The sequence below is a fragment of the Salvelinus sp. IW2-2015 genome, linkage group LG1 (genome assembly GCF_002910315.2).
Source record: "Salvelinus sp. IW2-2015 linkage group LG1, ASM291031v2, whole genome shotgun sequence".
NCBI lineage: Eukaryota > Metazoa > Chordata > Actinopteri > Salmoniformes > Salmonidae > Salvelinus > Salvelinus sp. IW2-2015.
In genome coordinates, this window is record NC_036838.1 from 20,838,545 (window position 1) to 20,858,182 (window position 19,638).

At 42.4% G+C, this 19,638-nt stretch overlaps 1 protein-coding gene across 3 annotated transcripts in view; it reads left to right on the forward strand.

Annotated features, from left to right (window-relative positions):
- Positions 1-19,638, forward strand: part of LOC111962340 (phosphatidate phosphatase LPIN2) — a 36,670-nt gene that overhangs the window by 13,301 nt on the left and 3,731 nt on the right. For all 3 annotated transcript variants that reach the window (XM_023985382.2, XM_023985363.1, XM_023985391.2), the window contains exons 6-16: positions 7,621-7,729; positions 7,830-8,844; positions 9,055-9,151; positions 11,633-11,814; positions 13,907-14,000; positions 14,122-14,191; positions 15,549-15,647; positions 15,977-16,068; positions 16,270-16,417; positions 16,568-16,716; positions 19,402-19,488. In XM_023985382.2, coding sequence (XP_023841150.1) covers positions 7,621-7,729; positions 7,830-8,844; positions 9,055-9,151; positions 11,633-11,814; positions 13,907-14,000; positions 14,122-14,191; positions 15,549-15,647; positions 15,977-16,068; positions 16,270-16,417; positions 16,568-16,716; positions 19,402-19,488 — 2,142 coding nt within the window. The remainder of the gene's footprint in view (positions 1-7,620; positions 7,730-7,829; positions 8,845-9,054; positions 9,152-11,632; positions 11,815-13,906; positions 14,001-14,121; positions 14,192-15,548; positions 15,648-15,976; positions 16,069-16,269; positions 16,418-16,567; positions 16,717-19,401; positions 19,489-19,638) is intronic.

Here is a 19,638-nt window from a genome sequence, read left to right on the forward strand (position 1 = left end):
TGACACATTTTGACTTGGGAGCACCAGTGCCTCTCAGATAATCCATTGAATGGCACACATGGTTACATCTATATTGTTGTTTCCAGTCCGGTGCACTCAGGCTGCCAAACCGTTCAAAACGGAACTTTATTACCGAGGTATAACACATTTTTGCTCGTTTGAAGAGTGGTACTAAATTGAGGAAAAAAATGCAAGCCCCGGTGTTACAGCTTTAGGAAGGCAGGGCTTCTGAGGGCGGGGTCTGCATTGTATTCTTTCTAGAGCAGTTTCGCAGGACGCTTTTAAGAGTCCACACAAATTATCCATCATAAGTAAGGAACTATGATAACAGTTCAAATAAACCTGATATAATTGGTTAAAAAAACGTTTGTCAAAGAAAATATATTATTTGCAGAATGGATCAGATGAGATGGGTGGTCATTACCACAAAATAAATGAATAGGGACATTTTAGGTGTGACGCATAATTTTTTTTATTCCATCGAGGTGTGCTACGGTTTTTAAAAAGGTTGGAAGCCACTGCTTGGGAACCACTGCTCTAAGGGGCTGTTTACTGGACACATATTAAAAGAATAATCCACCCAAAACCACAAATTCCTGTACAGTGTTAAATAACACAATGTGAGAACAATATTTTTTGTGAAGAAATGCTTCACTTTGTCGTTATACAATATTTACACTAATAATAGGGGTTGTTATACAAAAATAATAGGGGTTGACATGATTTCTTTATCACTACCCCTTCCTTCATACATACAGTACAGTCAACTTTGGACATCTACTCATTCCAGGGTTTTTCTTAATTTGTACTATTTCCTACGTTGTAGAATAATAGTGAAGACATCAAAACTATGAAATAACACATATGGACTCATGTAGTAACCAAATAAAGTGTTAAACAAATAAAAATATATTTGAAATTCTACTAAGTAGCCACCCTTTGCCTTGATGACATCTTTGCACACTCTTGGCATTCTCTTAACCAGCTTCTTGAGGTAGTCACTTGGAATGCATTTCAATTAACAGGTGTGCCTTGTTGAAAGTTAATTTGTGGAATTTCTTTCCTTAATGCGTTTGAGCCAATCAGGTGTGTTGTGACAAGGTAGGGTTGGTATACAGAAAATAGCCCTATTTGCTAAAAGACCAAGTCCATATTATGGCAAGAACAGCTCAAATAAGCAAAGAGAAACTACAGTTAGTGATTTATTTAGAATTCAAGGCACACTTAAGCAGCATGGCTACCACACCGTTCTGCAGCGATACGCAATCACATCTGGTTTGTGCTTAGTGGGACTATCATTCTGTTTATCAACAGGACAATGACCCAACACACCTCCAGGCTGTGTAAGGGCTATTTGACCAAGACTGAGAGTGATGGAGTGCAGCATCAGATGACCTGGTCTCTACAATCACCCGACCTAAACCAAATTAAGATGGTTTGGAATGAGTTGGACCGCAGAGTGAAGGAAAAGAAGCAAACAAGTGCTCAGCATATGTGGGAACTCCTTCAAAACTGTTGGAAAAGCATTCCTCATGAAGCTGGTTGAGACAATGCCAAGAGTGTACAAAGCCAAGAGTGTACAAACCCTTCAAAAGGGGTGGCTATTTGAAGAATCTCAAAGATTTGTTTAACACTTGTTTTTGGTTACTACATGATTCCATATGTGTTATTTCATAGTATTGATGTCTTCGCTATTATTCTACAATGTAGTAACAATAAAGGAAAAACCCTTGGAATGAGTAGGTTTCCAAACTTTTGACTGGTACTGTACATCTGTAAGGTCCCTCAGTCGAGTATTGAATTTCAAGCACAGATTCAACTACAAAGACCAGGCAGTTTTTCGAAAGTGTATTATTCAACCCAGAAACAACAAAGATAGTCATGCTTTTGAACTGAGCTYTTGGACAGGGAGGTAACTGCTCAAGGATGTCACCATGAGGCCGATGGTGTTTGTAAAACCGCTTCATAGTTCAATTGCTTTGAAAGGAGAACTGGGGATGGATCAACCACCTTGTAGTTACTCCACAATAATGACTGAAATGAAAGAGGTGAAAAGAAGAATACAAATATTCCAAAACATGTATCCTTTATACAACAGGGCACTAAAGTAATACTGCAAAAAGACACAGCAAAGGAATACAAGTTTTGTCCTAATTTCAAAGCCTGATGTTTGGGGCATTTCCAACACATCACTGAGTAACTGCCTCCTTATTTTTAAGCATGGTGGAGGCTGCATGGTATGGGTATGCTTGGCATCGGCAAAGACGGACACTTTTAGGATAAAAAGAAACGAGACGGAGCTAAGCACAGGCAAAATCCTAGAGGAAAACCTGCTTCAGTCTGCTTTACACCAGACACTGGGAGATTAATTCACCATTCAGAAGGACAATAACTTACAACACAAGGCTAGCTAGTAACGTTAGCATATCAAACATGAACCTTTACCACTCATGCAAGTATTAAAAGTAGTTTCAGCATTTTTAAAGTTACTTGAGATCAAACCAGGCTTCGTTGTACTGTAGGAGGTAAATGCAAAATTACGACTGAAATGTTGATAATCCCCTGGTGAGTTGATCAGCTTCTTGCTGCAGGCTTCTTGCTTGGACGGTGGCTCAAAGCAGCCAAGGGGGGAAAACACCCTTTTTAACACTAGAACTGTTAAAGCAGTCATACCAAACTTTATTTGTCACATGCGCCAAATACAACAAGTGTACAGTCATGGCCAAAAGTMTTGAGAATGACACAAATATACATTTTCACAAAGTCTGCTGCCTCAGTTTGTATGATGGCAATTTGCATTTACTCCAGAATGTTATGAAGAGTGATCAGATGAATTGCAATTAATTGCAAAGTCCCTCTTTGCCATGCAAATGAACTGAATCCCCKAAAAACATTTCCACTGCATTTCAGCACTGCCACAAAAGGACCAGCTGACATAATGTCAGTGATTCTCTCATTAACACAGGTGTGAGTGTTGACGAGGACAAGGCTGGAGATCACTCTGTCATGCTGATTGAGTTCAAATACAGACTGGAAGCTTCAAAGGAGGGTGGTGCTTGAATCATTGTTCTTCCTCTGTCAACATGGTTACCTGCAAGGAAACACGTGCCGTCATCATTGCTTTGCACAAAAAGGGCTTCACAGGCAAGGATATGCTGCCAGTAAAATTGCACCTAAATCAACCATTTATTGGATCATCAAGAACTTCAAGAGAGTGGTTCAAATGTTGTGAAGGCTTCAGGGTGCCCAAGAAAGTCCAGCAAGCGCCAGGACCGTCTCCTAAAGTTGATCCAGCTGCGGGATCGGGGCACCACCAGTACAGAGCTTGCTCAGGAATGGCAGCAGGCAGGTGTGAGTGCATCTGCACGCACAGTGAGGTGAAGACTTTTGGAGGATGGCCTGGTGTCAAGAGTGCAGCAAAGAAGCCACTTCTCTCCAGGGAAAAACATCAGGGACAGACTGATATTCTGCAAATGGTACAGGGATTGGACTGCTGAGGACTGGGTAAAGTCATTTTCTCTGATGAATCCTGTTTCCGATTGTTTGGGGCATCTGGAAAAAGCTTGTCCGGAGAAGAAAAGGTGAGCGCTACCATCAGTCCTGTCATGCCAACAGTAAAGCATCCTGAGACCATTCATGTGTGGGGTTGCTTCTCAGCCAAGGGAGTGGGCTCACTCACAATTATGCCTAAGAACACAGCCATGATTATAGAATGGTACCAACACATCCTCCGAGAGCAACTTCTCCCAACCATCCAGGAACAGTTTTGGTGACGAACAATGCTATTTCCAGCATGATGGAGCACCTTGCCATAAGGCAAAAGTGATAACTAAGTGGCTCGGGGAACAAAACATCGATATTTTGGGTCCATGACCAGGAAACTCCCCAGACCTTAATCCCATTGAGAACTTGTTGTCAATCCTCAAGTGGCGGGTGTACAAACACAAACCCACAAATTCTGACAAACTCCAAGTATGAATTATGCAAGAATGGGCTGCCATCAGTCAGGATGTGGCCCGAAGTTAATTGACAGCATGCCAGGGCGGATTGCAGAGGTCTTGAAAAAGAAGGGTCAACACTGCAAATATTGACTCTTTGCATCAACTTCATGTAATTGTCAATAAAAGCCTTTGACACTTATGAAATGCTTGTAATTTACTTCAGTATTCCATAGTAACATCTGACAAAAAATATCTAAAGACACTGAAGCAGCAAACTTTGTAAATTAATATTTGTCCTTCCAAAAACTTTTGGCCACGACTGTAGACCTTACCGTGAAATGCTTACTTACTTAACCAACAGTGCGGTTCAAGAAGAGTTAAGAAAATATCTACCAAATAAACTAAAGTAAAAACTTTTTGACTGCTCATGAATTAATTTTATTACTCTGACATTTTTAAGACCTGGAGTTATAACCAGTTTTAGGAGGGAATGTCATTATTTGAATGGTTTCCCCCCCCGCCCCGTTGCCCCTCCTTCTCCGACAGTATAGCCTGCTCTGCTCATTCTCCTGACATTGAAAGGTGCCGTGCCCAGTTGATAGTTCCCTCGAAACTGACTCTAAACTATACCGAAACTAATTTCACACATACAACAACAGATGAAGTAAAGTGATGGGGAGAATGGGTGAGTTGATGAGGGAACAAGCAATGCATAATTATGTAATCACCGATTTGTGACTGATGAACAGTGCGGGCCATCGTATTGTAATATTCTAATTATCATCTCAAAATGGTATGTACCCTATATCAGTTCACCAAATCCAAGCAGTCTTATCCYACTACGCTTGCCTACTTGGAGTAGAGAATGAGAACATGCATAACTTACAATGGCAAGAAGACCCAGATGAATGGATGCACATGCTGTGTTAGTGTTGCTAAAAAATATGAATGAAAATGACTGTGATGGTGGGGAAGAAATGAGTCATGACATCTGATTTATTATTCTGATTCTGAGCCTCAACCAATACCTACACCTCCAAGGCCTATGCGCAAAAAAGCCAGGACGGTACGCACTGAGCAGGTGCCCGCGCCACCACCAAATGAAAAGTTTAGACGGGAGAGGGGAAGGGACGACACCGGTTGGATAGAACAAGCCGGTGACAATGCTACCGGTCCATTATCAGCACAAAATGAAATCACTGAGAGAGCAGGCCCTACATCGGCAACGCACTCACCAGCTTTCGTTGTTTATTTGACATGGACATGCTACAGCACAGGGACTGTGGCTGAGGCACACAGGGATCAAGGAGACACTGCCTGGGATCTGTCTGTTGATGAGCTGGAAGCTTTCATTTCATTCCTGTATGTCCGTGGAGCATTCGGTGGAAAGAGTGTACCTAAAATATGGAGGGCTTCTGGTCAGACATGTATGGGATACCTTTCTTTGGAGAAACCATGTCACGGGATGGCGTCAAGAGAGATCACGCGTTGCCTCAGTTTTGATGACAAAGAACAGTTGAACAAAGAATTGATTGAACAGTTGAATGTTTTTAAATATAGCCAACAGCGACATAAACTAATGAAAATGCTATTTTATTTTAAACGGGGAAAAAATTGTATTCTAATGTTGCCTAACACCATGAGTACAACCAAATTATTATTTTAGCGATAGCATATATGAAATGTATTAATTACACTGAGAATGTTGCAGTCAGAATGACTGCTCGTTAGCTTGAAGGGGGGTCCCTCGAGGCCCAGCGGTTCTATTGTTAAAGATGCGYCAACAATTTCAGAATGTAACTCAATAAACAAGTCTCAAATATAATGAAAAATGTCAATACATTTCATCTGTTTCAAAAACATTGCTCTGCTATTACTATTTTTACTATATGAATGTTCGGCTTAACGAGACAATTATTTTTACACTGCACTGCTTAGAGGGGAGTAACTGTCGGGCAAGTGCTGTGTGCGACCTCCGGAGGTAGCGTTTGAGACGTCAGAAATACAGGAATCTGACATTTCTAATTTAGGCTAATCTGTGTCCAAGAAAGCAAATTTTCTCTCTTTCTCCCTCTCTCTGCGTCTGTCCCCCTCATTCTCTCTCAAGTTGTTGAACTCTCTCTGTTCTTGTCACTTTTTTCCCTACTGTCTTTCTCCCGCTCTCTTAAAATAGGAAAAGCACACATCTGAGGTTACTTGTTGCAGGTGCGTGGGAATTATATGATAATTCAATAGAAAAAAAATTACCTGCAAACTGCGCTTGCCGGTGTCAATTATGTTTATTTAGCTTATGTATGCATTAGAGGTCGACCGATTTAATCGGAATCGGACGATTTTCAAGTTTMCATGACAATCGGAAATCGGTATTTTTGGACATCGATTTGGCCGATTTWAAAAAATATATATATTTAATTTTTTTAACAACTTTATTTAACTAGGCAAGTCAGTTAAGAACACATTCTTATTTTTAATGAAGGCCTAGGAACGGTGGGTTAACTGCCTTGTTCAGGGGCAGAACGACAGATTTTTAATTTTCAATCTTGCAACCTTATGGTTAACTAGTCCAACGCTCTAACCACCTGCCTTACATTGCACTCCACGAGGAGCCTGCCTGTTATGTGAATGCAGTAAGAAGCCAKGGTAAGTTGCTAGCTAGCATTAAACTTATAAAAAAACAATCAATCATAATCACTAGTTAACTACACATGGTTGATGATATTACTAGTTTATCTAGCGTGTCCTGCGTTGCATATAATCGATGCGGTGCGCATTCGCGGAAAAGGACTGTCGTTGTTCCAACGTGTACCTAACCATAAACATCAATGCCTTTCTTAAAATCAATACACAGAAGTATATTTTTTTACACCTGCATATTTAGTTAAAAGAAATCCAGGTTAGCAGGCAATATTAAACAAGGGAAATTGTGTCACTTCTCTTGTGTTCATTGCACGCAGAGTCACTGTATATGCAACAGTTTGGGCCGCCTGGCTCGTTGTGAACTAATTTGCCAGAATTTTGTGTAATTATGACATGACATTGAAGGTTGTGCAATGTAACAGAAATATTTAGACTTATGGATGCCACCCGTTAGATAAAATACGGTATAGAGAGAAATAGTCCTATAATAACTACAACCTAAAACTTCTTACRTGGGAATATTGAAGACTCATGTTAAAAGGAACCACCAGCTTTCATATGTTCTCATGTTCTGAGCAAGGAACTTAATTAAACGTTAGCTTTTTTACATGGCACATATTGCACTTTTACTTTCTTCTCCAAAACTTTGTTTTTGCATTATTTAAACCAAATTGAACATGTTTCATTATTTATTTGAAGCTAAATTGATGTTATTGATGTATTATATTAAGTTAAAATAAGTGTTCTTCAGTATTGTTGTAATTGTCATTATTACAAATAAATGTAAATAATCGGCCGATTTTAATCGGTATTGACTTTTTTGGTACTCCAATAATCGGTATCGGCGCTGAAAAATCATAATCGGTCGACCTCTAGTATGCATGGCCTTTTTAGAGCTTCGCTCTCTTTCTCTCGCTCTTTTTATCTTCTCTGTCTCCCTCTCACTCTCTTTTAGTTTCTCTCTCTCTCTCTGAAGAACAGTTTCTTTGTCTCTTCTGTTTCAATCCCTCCTTCTATTAATGAAGCCTCTCTGTGTCTCTAGTGTGTTCTATAGTCGTCCTTCCTCCCCCAAGAGTGACTCCGAGCTGCTGGTGAAGCCTCAGGAGTCCTCAGGGCCTCAGATGCAGTGGAACTGGGGTGGCTTTCCAAAGGTATGATATAACAGGGCGTACAGGTGTCATAAGTTGATGTAGAAAGTTTGTACTGAAGAAATTCATAACCACACTGCTTTGTTTTCCCTGCTCCCTCTAGATGTGTTTGGCGGAGAGGGGGATGGTGGAGGTGCAGCGCGTCTCCCCTGGCATCCACTGCTCGGACAGCTCCCACTTCCGCACCATCCAGTGGCAGGACTCCTTCGACATGGGCCAGGAGCCCGGTTTCAGCTGTGGCCGAGCGAACAGTAGCGTGACGGTGGTGGTCAGGCCCAAGCCCAGGACCGGACCAGCGGTCCCACCCACAGAGAGTTCCCCCATAGACCTGGAGAGAACCTCTAAGAGAACCTCCAGCCCATATCACCCCACCGCAGAGCCACTGACTTTAGCATCATTAGCGATGGCTAGCATAGACTCTTCCCAGGCTCCAYGGCATACAAAAAAGCAGCCCCAAGTAGAGACCCTGCAGGCAGGGGAGGAGGGAGCCAAGGAGTCTGCATCTAACCTTGAGCTGAAAGAGGCAAGAACCTCCCTGGCTAACATAGTTAGCATTGCTAATGTAGGAAATGCTGATAGCCTAGCTAGTGAAGGAAGCATAGGCGATGTTGAATGTGTAGCTAACACATTTAGCCTAATTGAAAACGACTGCATAGACACACACATCCCATCCAAAAAAGGTAGAAAAGCCGGCACAGACAGGCTAGCTAGCAACAGCATAGCTACTTTAGCAAACACTGCTAGCTTACCTGACGCTGCTAGCTTAGCCAATGCAGCTAGTTTAGCCAGTGTAGCAGGTCCCAACATTATCACAGAGTCTCTCGATAGGATAGAACACCCAGACCAGCACAGTGCCTTACCAGAAACCAATGGACAGGGGTTTGCAGAAGGAGTTATCGTGAGTGAGGGCAACAGTGGGATCAAGCCCTGCACCGAGGGAGGGGAGGAGATGGAGATCACATCTGTTATGACGGACAGAGCCACAGAGGACTCCCTGACCAATCAGGCTGCGGAGAGTATTGGAGTGGCAGACATGGGAGCCATTGAGGCTCTGGGGGAGGAGCATTCTGGCTCAGCAGTAGCAACGGGCAAAGCAGAGCACAGAGACAAGAAGAAAGGTGAGAACTCTGGGAGAAACAGATCTACCCATACTCAATTCCAAATGAACACCTAGTCTCACTTCCTAAACCCTAGGCACTTATCCCTTAGATCTGCAGGGATTATATGGGTATAAGCATTATGTTAATAGATTGAAGAGGATTTGTGTTGTTTTTGACCTGACTTTGAATTGTGTGGTGGTTCTCTGTGCTGCTGTGCTCTGAACACAGGTAAACGCAGTCAGCACCTAGGACCCTCCGACATCTACCTGGACGACCTGTCTAACCTTGACCCAGTGGTGGCAGCGCTCTACTTCCCGCCTAAAGGGTAAAGGGCTCCCTGCTCTGATTTCTTTCTTTCCACCCTCCCTCAATGTAATCAGTGTTCATACATGATAGGTGAGAGCACAGATTAATTGCTCTTAATCCACAGAGTTTTTCATACCACTTTTTTAATTTTTTTTACATTATGTTTTGGTGTCTCCCGTGGTTAAATATTAATGGAGGTCAACAGGCAATAGATTTCATAATATGCAGCCCAAAATATGTCACCTTTCCCCCACTTTGTCTCGATATGACCCAAGTTCCTAGTTGGCAGGCCTTCTGCAATCCACACTTACTCAGTGTCAAGCACACATCGATGAACTCTGTGTGGATAATGTAGGAGGATGCATTCCCTAAACTGATCATGAGAAATGTTATCTTATCTTAGGCTTGACTTTGTCCTCACAAGGCAGGTCACACTGCTAGGGACTCGACATAAGATATCAGAGTGCTTTTCAAAGTTCTAAATATCAGAGTAAGAAATTGACGGACTCTATAAAAGCTCCAACCAAGTTTATTCACCCCAAAGAGTTGAACAGACAAAGAACATATTCATACAAGCACTGATATTTAACCCTTTCTCCTACGCTGAGCCCCTCCTTACACACCTGAACAGCCAATACACCTCTGTTGCTATCCAGAAGATTAGTGATATATATTCTTCCTCACTTCATCTAACCTGACCTCTACCCAAATTCCTCACTCCTCCCCAACTCAGGCGGTCATTGTGATTGGTACCAGACTGTTTCTCTTCTCCTTCCATAGGATACCTGTTGGCTAACAATAACATATCCTGACATAATGTAAACGTTATACATTACCCTTTCTCCCTTAGTGAAATTAATAAGTATATTTCATGATTTCTTAAGTCAAGAAATCAGAACCCATCAAAGTCTTATTGATCCCACTGTTAAATACCAATTGGATTTCAGTCACTCATTCTATTTACAGTCAATTCCTGGGACTGTTTTCATAAAGTGTCTCAGAGTAGGAGTGCTGATCTATGGTCCKTTTGAACTTTTTAATCATAATGAACAAGATCACATGGAAAAAAGTATGTGTTATGGRTTTACATCCCCTGCTATAATGTGGATAATCAGGAATTCCCCAGGGTAGCTGTTTAGGCCCCTTGCTTTTTTTTAAATTTTTACTAACGACATGCCACTGACTTTGAGTAAAGCCAGAGTATCTATGTATGCGGATGACTCAACACTATACACGTCAGCTACTACAGCGACTGAAATGACTGCAACACTCAACAAAGAGCTGCAGTTAGTTTCAGAGTGGGTGGCAAGCAATAAGTTAGTCCTAAATATTTCTAAAACTAAAAGCATTGTATTTGGAACAAAACACTCACTAAACCCTAAACCTCAACTAAATCTTGTAATGAATTGTGGAAATTGAGCAAGTTGAGATGACTAAACTGCTTGGAGTAACCTTAGATTGTAAACTGCCATGGTCAAAACATATTGATGCATAGTAGCTAAGATGGGGAYAAGTCTGTCTATAATAAAGCGAAGCTCTGCCTTAACAACACTATCAACAAGGCAGGTCCTACAGGCCCTAGTTTTGTCGCACCTTGACTACTGTTCAGTCGTGTGGTCAGGTGCCACAAAAAAGGACTTYGATAAATTGCAATTGGCTCAGAGCAGGGCAGCACGGCTGACCCTTGGATGTACACAGAGAGCTACTATTAATAATATGCATGTCCATCTCTCCTGGCTGAAAGTGGAGGAGAGATTGACTTCATCACTGCTTGTATTTATGAGAGGTATTGACATGTTGAATGCACCGAACTGTCTGTCTATACTACTGGCACACAGCTCGGACACCCATGCATACCCCACAAGACATGCCACAAGAGGTCTCTTCACAGTTACCAAGTCCAGAACAGACTATGGGAGGCACACAGTACTACATAGTACCATGACTACATGGAACTCTATTCCACATCAAGTAACTGACGCAATCAGTCAAATTAGATTTTTTTTTAAACAGATAAAAAAACACCTTATGGAACTGCAGGGACTGTGAAGCAAGAAACATTGGCACACACACACACGATAACATACGCACTATACATACACATTTATTTAGTACTGTAGATATGTGGTAGGGGCCTGAGGGCACACAGTGTGTTGTGAAACCTGTGAATGTATTGTAATGTTTTTAAAATTGTATAAACTGCCTTAATTTTGCTGGACCCCAGATAGAATGGGGATCCATAATAAATAAATGAACAAGGGGGACCCCGATCCTTGATCAGCGCTCCTACTCTGAGAAGCTTTAAGAAATCGGCCCATGATAAATGCAACAGCTTGGAACTAGTATTTTCACCCATTTATAATTATGAAATGGTAGCGTTAGATTATTAATTATTATTTGGAAGCAGGTTTTGGGGTCACTTCCATTTTTAACTCAGGCAATTCACAAAGTAAACTCAAAGGCCTAGAGGTAGATGATTTTCCCTCTACTCTCCATTTAGTGAGACAGAAGGGAGCTCGCGGCCGGGTGCTGAGCAAGGGTCTGGGTCTGGTAACCAGTCTCCGGTGGGCAGCGGGGCCATGGACAGCGGCACAGAGTACCTGTCGGACTCCACCTCCGACCACATGGATGTCAGCATGTCCCTCTGCGGCCGCACTGGCCACACCAGCCAAATCAACAAAGGTGTGTGTGTGTGTGACAAAGAGTGTGAGAGAGAGGGAGATATTGGAAGTACTGTCTGTATATTTCTGTACAGCTGTGCATGTCTCATGGAAGGACACATTTCCTTCACTCTTTGCTGCTCCTAATGATGGTCTTTCTCAAGCTAGTGAGTAAACAATGAAGACAGTATTTATTTCATCTAAAAAGGACTAAGTATGGGATAGTCAGTGAGGGGCTATGTGTCCTGTGGAAAATAATGCATGARGTGAAAGTGTGTGCCACGACGCACTAGCAGAATTGCATTTTCCACAGAAGGCATAGGGCCCTGAATTGATTATCCCACTTATAGCACAGCTATAATTTAGCACATTTGCTGCTAGAAATGTGTTCAACATCCACTGAAGTAGCTAGCAAGTTTATTAGATAGCTACAATAGTTGCCTTTGTAACCAAACAAACAGACTTGTTAGCTTATCTAACCAAAACGTCAGTCCTGCTAGCTTGCTACTATGAACATTTAATTCAGCAATGCCAATAATATATTCATTTTGACTTTTGCTTTCAAAAGAATGAACTTCATAGCGATTGAATATTGCCGTGCGTTATTTAAGCAATAAGGCCMGAGAACCCGGGGCCTAAGAACAGCTCTTAGTCGAGAGGTATCACACGATAATCCCCGGGTTTGAGGGCCTTATTGCTTTTATAAAATGGTTGCCAACATAATTATAAAATATTTTCATTAAAAACATTATTTTAACGAGTAAATTCATTTTTACATTCTGAAGTTGCTACCCAAGCGTCCTGAACGTTTATTATTTTCTGGTGTTTTGACCCAGTTGTTCATTCTATTCATTCGACGTTGCTATGCTAAACAAATCATTGGCATGCAGCTAGCTAGCAGAGGTTCAATGATGATGAGCTACAAGTACTTCAATAAATGATTTAATAAATATCGAATAGGCGTACATAGGCATCAACTATTACAGTTGGCGAGTCCGAGCTAACCAAGCTTGTTAATAGTGACGTTTCCGTTGATGGCAAACGAGTGGAAGAGCTGTCCATGGTTCGACGGTGCTATTTTTAAACAAATTATTGCTATGTCAAATCAAATTTTATTTGTCACATACACATGGTTAGCAGATGTTAATGCGAGTGTAGCGAAATGCTTGTAGCTAGTTAGCTTAGAGCCAGGCAGGTAGGTCTGTTTCAAACCAAATAGTAGCATGGGAAAATGTATGTGTAGATGCTTTTTKCCCAAGGGCGATAAAGTTTCTGAATTTTCCTGCCTGGGCTGCGGGATTATGACATTATCACGTCATGGTATTTTGTGGAAATTGTTGTCCCACGACCCCTGCATATCAACCAATCAGCATCCAGGATTTAAACAATCTGTTTTGTAATGGGAAATAATGCACACTCTAGAATGCCCTTCAAGACAAAAAAACAAGTATTCAACAATGCCATTGTACTCATGGGTTGCACCTCTGTCACTCAGTTGCGTCGTTGCCATTGTTATCAAGGTTCTACAGACCCTCCAGCCATATTTGATATCCAAAAGTAGAATGAGGGCTAATGACTTTGATTGTATGACTGGTTTGCCTAAATTACACTGTAATGGTTTGGAAATACAATGACATTGCTAAAGTAGGCAAATATTTTGTAGGAAACAGCTTTGCCATCATGTCGCCAAGGTTACTTTAGACAGTTGGCAATGTTGTCATTAGCTATCAAAGCTTGTCAAAAAAAAGCTACAAATGTTAACTTTAGCTAGCTAAAGTCCGGTCTCCATCTAACCAAACGTTATACTGCAACTAAATTCTATCTGGCGACATCAAAGTGATGCCACAAGGTTTTGCTAGTAATAATTTACCTTTTAGAGATGGCGTCAGGTTTTCAAGCGACAGTAATGCACTTTAGACCAGATCTTTGTCAGCACCTATTGAAAGATGTATTGAATAGAATGTTCAGTTGGCCGTCAGTCCTAAAACAAATGTTCAAAAACAATATTGTGACGAAATGTACAGCCCATGAATAACGTGGTAACCTATTATTTTTACATTTTTATCCATTTGTATTGATGAGACAATCTCTATTGCCATTTCCCTTTGTTCCAGATAAGTTTATGGAGCAAGTTGTGAACTACCAAGATTTGGTGAGCAACCCTGGACTCATCGAAGATCCAAATCTGGTTATCTGCATCAACTCAAAGTAAGTTCCATATATGGTAATGATATACAATACATCTGATCTTGTGGTTCTGCCATTATACTGTATGATTTGTATAGGTCTCTGTCAGTTGACTAATTAGGTTTTTTTGGTGCTCTTTTAGGTATTATAACTGGGCAGTAGCTGCCCCTATGGTCCTGTCAATGCAAGTCTTTCAAAAGAATCTACCAAAGGTATATCACCGATCTCTCACCAGTCTATACCTACTCCATTATAATACTTTTGAATGTATGAGGTAGAGGTCGACCGATTAATCGGAAGGGCCGATTTCAAGTTTTCATAACAATCGGTAGCTTATCTTATAAAAAACAATCGATCTTAACACAATCACTAGTTAACTACACATGGTTGAAGATATTACTAGTTTAACTAGCTTGTCCTGCGTTGCAAATTGCTTACACTGAACGCAAGAAGAAAAGTGACACAGAGTCAGGGTATAATGCAGTTTGGGCCACCTGGCTCGTTGCGAACTGTGTTAAGACCATTTCTTCCTAACGAAGACCGTAATTGTTCCGTATTTCCCTGAAAGTATTAACGTTTTGTTTTTGAAATGATAGTTTACGCATTTGACCATATTAATGACCTGAGGCTCGTAGTTCTGTGTTTATTATATTGTAATTAAGTCTATGATTTGATAGAGTAGTCTGACTGAGCGGTGGTAGGCAGCGGTAGGCAGCAGCAGGCTCGTAAGCCTTCATTCAAACCGCACTTTCCTCAGTTTGCCAGCAGCTTTTCGCAATGCTTGAAGCACAGCGCTGTTTYTGACTTCAAGCCTATCAACTCCCGAGATTAGGCAGGCAATACTATAGTGCCTATAAGAACATCCAATAGTCAAAGGTCTATGAAATACAAATGGTATAGAGAGAAATAGTCCTATAATAACTACAACCTAAAACTTCTTAACTGGGAATATTGAAGACTCATGTTAAAAGGAAACACCAGGAAAGTAGTATACCAGGGCACACTTTAGGGGTGCGTTCAGTTTGATTCATCTTTTGCGTGACGGTTTGTACTGAATGACYCGTTTCCWCACAACGGTGTGCAGCGTTCTTCAACAGCTTTTGAGGTACGTTTGCTCCCGTTTGGTGGGTGTGGCGAGGGGTGGCCCCATGTTGTGGCAAGATCAATATGGGTGTGACCATTTGAAATAGTCCCATGTGACTCAGTTGGTAGTGCATGGCTCTTGCAACGCCATGGTTGTGTGTTCGATTCCCACAGGGGACCAGTACGAAAATGTATGCACTCACTACTGTAAGTCACTCTGGATAAGAGCGTCTGCTAAATGATTCAAATGTAAAATGTAGTAAACTCCTGCGGAACACTATACACAAATGTCCTCTGGGCCACCATAATTACAACGTTCTTCAACTGGTCCTTCAATACAGTACCGTTTCCATTGAACTAAATTTTGCACACCGTTCTGTCGTACTGAACGCACCCAAGGATAAAGGAACYATAATTGGAAAGCAGGGAAAGTGGTGGCAGGTGTAATATATGACCTTTAACCTTGTGCTGTCTGTTTGTCTGTAGAGTGCCATTGACCAGCTGGTGAAGGATAAGATGCCCAAAAAGTCTGGCCGCTGGTGGTTCTCCTGGAGGAGGAAGGACATGGACACTAACCCAAACCAGGTAGCCTATCACAGTGTTTTTCAATCCAGGCTAGGGTCGTGTTCAGTAGACACGAAACTGAAGAAAACTGAGAGGTACTATCTGAAATTGTTTTCTGTTGCAAAATGTTATGCTACGGTGTGGCCTAATGAACACGACCCAGGACTTCTGGGGACCCCTAGCCGTCGCACATACAGTATTTGTCCCAGTCTAGCACCAGCGCACCTTCATTTGACATTTTAGTTGGATTGGAATGTCATAAATCGTCATCTTATTGAAGGATAATGGGTAAACAGCTGCTTAGCTTTTAATTTATAACAATATTTTTCTCCGTCTTTCTTTTACTACAGACTGGAGAGAATTCCAAGCAGGATCAAGAGAAGGCACAAGCAGAGACTGAAGAAGCCTCAACCTCTGTTTCCGGTCACTCAACAACGATACTGTGAGTGATCACAGACGCACATTGTTCCGCATAGGCGTAACTCAAATGCACGTTTTGCCTAAAAGAGTTCCATGAAAAGTTTGAATTTGACCTTTTGTGGTTTCTTTTAGCAGAATTGCTTGTCTATTCCATTAGCTACCTACCATATAGTGAGAAATAAGACCGCGTGCTAAAATAGTGTGTGCGCGTGTGACTGTCCAGGGCGACTCTTGATGACCTGACAAGCGACGAGGAGGCGGGCCTGGGCCGAGACGGCAGCCTATCATCAGAGACCTCCGAGACCATGACCACCGCCCAGTGTTTCAGCCAGATGTACCGCAAGTCCCTACGCCTCACCTCCGAACAGATAGTACGTCATCACTGCCACACACACACACACACACACACACACACACACACACACACACACACACGGCCACTACCTCATGATCCCGACCATGTGGTAATTTCCCTGCCCCCTCAGTAAGCCATCTTAACCTTGTGATTGTGTTGTGGCCAGGAGCGGTTGAACCTGCGGGAGGGGGCCAACAAGGTTGTGTTCAGCGTGACCACTCAGTACCAGGGCACGTGTCGCTGCGAGGCCGCCATCTACCTGTGGAACTGGGACGACCGCGTCGTCATCTCCGACATCGACGGCACCATCACCAAGTGAGCAGAAAGCTTTCACCAAGTACCCCCGATTGCCTTTAGGGGTGGTTTATCACGATCGGAGCACAGTATGATGTGCGTGTGTACCCAAATACATTGGGGTCTGAAATMATTAACACCCTTGATAAAGATGAACAGTAATGACTGTATAAAATAAATAATTACTACTGAGCTATATTGTATGTTCCAAAAAAATTGGGAATTTTATTTTATTCTAATCAATTGCTCAGAGAAAGAGATTTTGTTTAACAAGTAAAACAAACTGTTCTCAGAAAGGTAACGGTCAAAAATATTGACACTCCTAAAGATTCTGATAAATAAAGTAGTTATACTATACTATATAATATACTATATAATATAAAATGACTCAAGTAAGAGGAAAAGTCGGCCAATAAAATACTACTTGAGTAAAAGTTTTAAAGTATCTGGTTTTAAATGCACTTCAGTACAGTGGTAGCCTGAAGCCTAGCCCGGACCATGAAAAACAGCCCCAGACCATTATTCCTCCCTTCACCAAACTTTACAGTTGGCAATATGCTTTGGGACAGGTAGCGTTCTCCAGATTCGTTCCATTTCACTGCTAGATGGGAACCMTGATTTATCACTCCAAAGAACACGTTTCCACTGCTCCAGAGTCCAATGGCGGCGAGCTTTACACCACTCCAGACGACGCTTAGCATTGCATATGGTGATCTTAAGCTTGTGTGCCGCTACTCGGCCACGGAAACCCATTTCATGAAGTTCCCAAATAACAATTATTGTGCTGATGTTGCTTCCAGAGGCAGTTTGAAACTTTAGTGAGTGTTACAACTGAGGACAGGCAAGTTTTACATGCTACGCGCTTCAGCACTCGGCGGTCCCGTTCTGTGAGCTTGTGTGGCGTACCACTTCGTGGCTGAGCCGTCGTTTCCACTTCACAATAACAGCACTTACAGTTGACTTACAGGCAGCTCTAGCAAGGCAGAAATTTGACAAACTGACTTGTTGGAGAGGTGGCATCCTATGACGGTGGCATGTTGAAAGTCACTGAGCTCTTAAGTTAGGCCATTCTACTGCCAATTTTGTCTATGGAGATTGCATGGTTGTGTGCTCAATTTGATACACCTGTCAGCAACAGGTGTGGCTGAAATAGCCAAATCCACTAATTTGAAGGGGTGTCCACTTACTTTTATGTTTGCATGTATGTATTTATATATGTGTATAGGATGCTAAAGGACCTCAGATGCTGAGCAGTTGCCATACCAAGCGGTGATGCAGCCACTCAAGATGCTCTCAATGGTGTAGCTATAGACCTTTTTGAGGATCTGAGGGCCCATGCCAAATCTTTTCAGCCTCCTCAGGGGGAAGAGGCGTTGTCGTGCCCTATTCACGACTGTGCTGGTGTGTTTGGACCATGATGGGTCCTTTAGCGTTGTGGACACCAAGGAACTTGAAGCTCTCGACCTGCTCCACTACAGCCACGTCAGTGTGAATAGGGSCGTGTTTGGCCCTCCATTTCCTGTAGTCCACATTAAGCCTCTTTGTCTTGCCCACATTGAGAGAGTGGTTGTTGTCCTGGCACCACACTGCCAGGTCTCTGACCAACTCCTCCTTATAGGCTGTCTCATTGTCGTTGGTGATCAGGCTCACCACCGTCGTCATTGGTAAACTTGATGATGGTGTTGGAGTCGCGCACAGCCACGCAGTTGTGGGTGAACAGGGAGTACAGGAGGGGACTAAGCACACACCCCTGTGGTGCCCCCGCATTGAGGGTCAGTGTAGCGGAAGTTTTCCCTTCCCTCACCACCTGGGGGCGGCCCGTCAGGAAGTCCAGGATCCAGTTGCAGAGGGAGGTGTTTAGTCCCAGGGTCCTTAGCTTGGTGATGAGCTTTGATGGCACTATGGTGATGAAAGCTGAGCTGTAGTCTATGAACAGCATTCTCACATAGGTGTTCCTTTTGGCCAGGTGGGGAAGGGCAGTGTGGAGTGCAATAGAGTTTGCATCATCTATTGATCTGTTTGGGCGGTTTGCAAATTGGAGTGGGTCTAGGGTTTCTGGGATGATGGTGTTGATGTGAGCCATGACCAACCTTTCAAAGCATTTCATGGCTACAGATGTGAGTGCTATTGGTCGGTAGTCATTTAGACAGTTTACCTTGGCGTTCTTGGGCACAGCGACTATGGTGGTCTGCTTGAAACTTGTATGTATTACAGACTGGGTCAGAGAGGTTGAAAATATAAGTGAAGACACTTGCCAGCTGGTCGTGCTCGGAGTACTAGTCCTGGTAATCTGTCTGGCCCTGCGGCCTTGTGAATGTTAACCTGTTTAAAGGTCGTACMAGCATCGGCCTAGTGGTTAAGAGCGTTGGGCCAGAAATCGAAAGGTTGTTGGTTCGAATCCCCAACCGACTAGGTGAAATATCTGTGTTCCCTTGGGCAAGGCACTTAACCCTTATTGCTTRTGGATAAGAGCGTCTGCTAAATGACAAATATCAAATGTAAATTATTCACGATTCATTCAGGATGATCTGTAATCATGAGCAATTGGATTAGTATAAAATAGTATAATTTTCTTTTTTTTTGTATACAATATATTTATTTTATACAGTCATTTTTGCTCATCTTTATCAAGGTGTCAATCATTTCGAACCCCAGTGTATATGTGTGTGTTCAGTGATTTACTAACTCTCTCCTTACTCGTCATAGGTCTGATGCTCTTGGGCATATCCTACCTCAGCTGGGGAAAGACTGGACGCACCAGGGCATCGCCCGACTGTACCACAAAATCCACCAGTAAGTGCCTACGCTCACACCAGGGTCATGTTCAGTAGGGCACACCGCAGCAAACCGTTTGGAGATGAAAATTAGCATGTCCAATAAGAAATGTCTTCTGTTTGATACATAATGAACATYATACCCTCCATTTTTTACTTTTACTGTGCA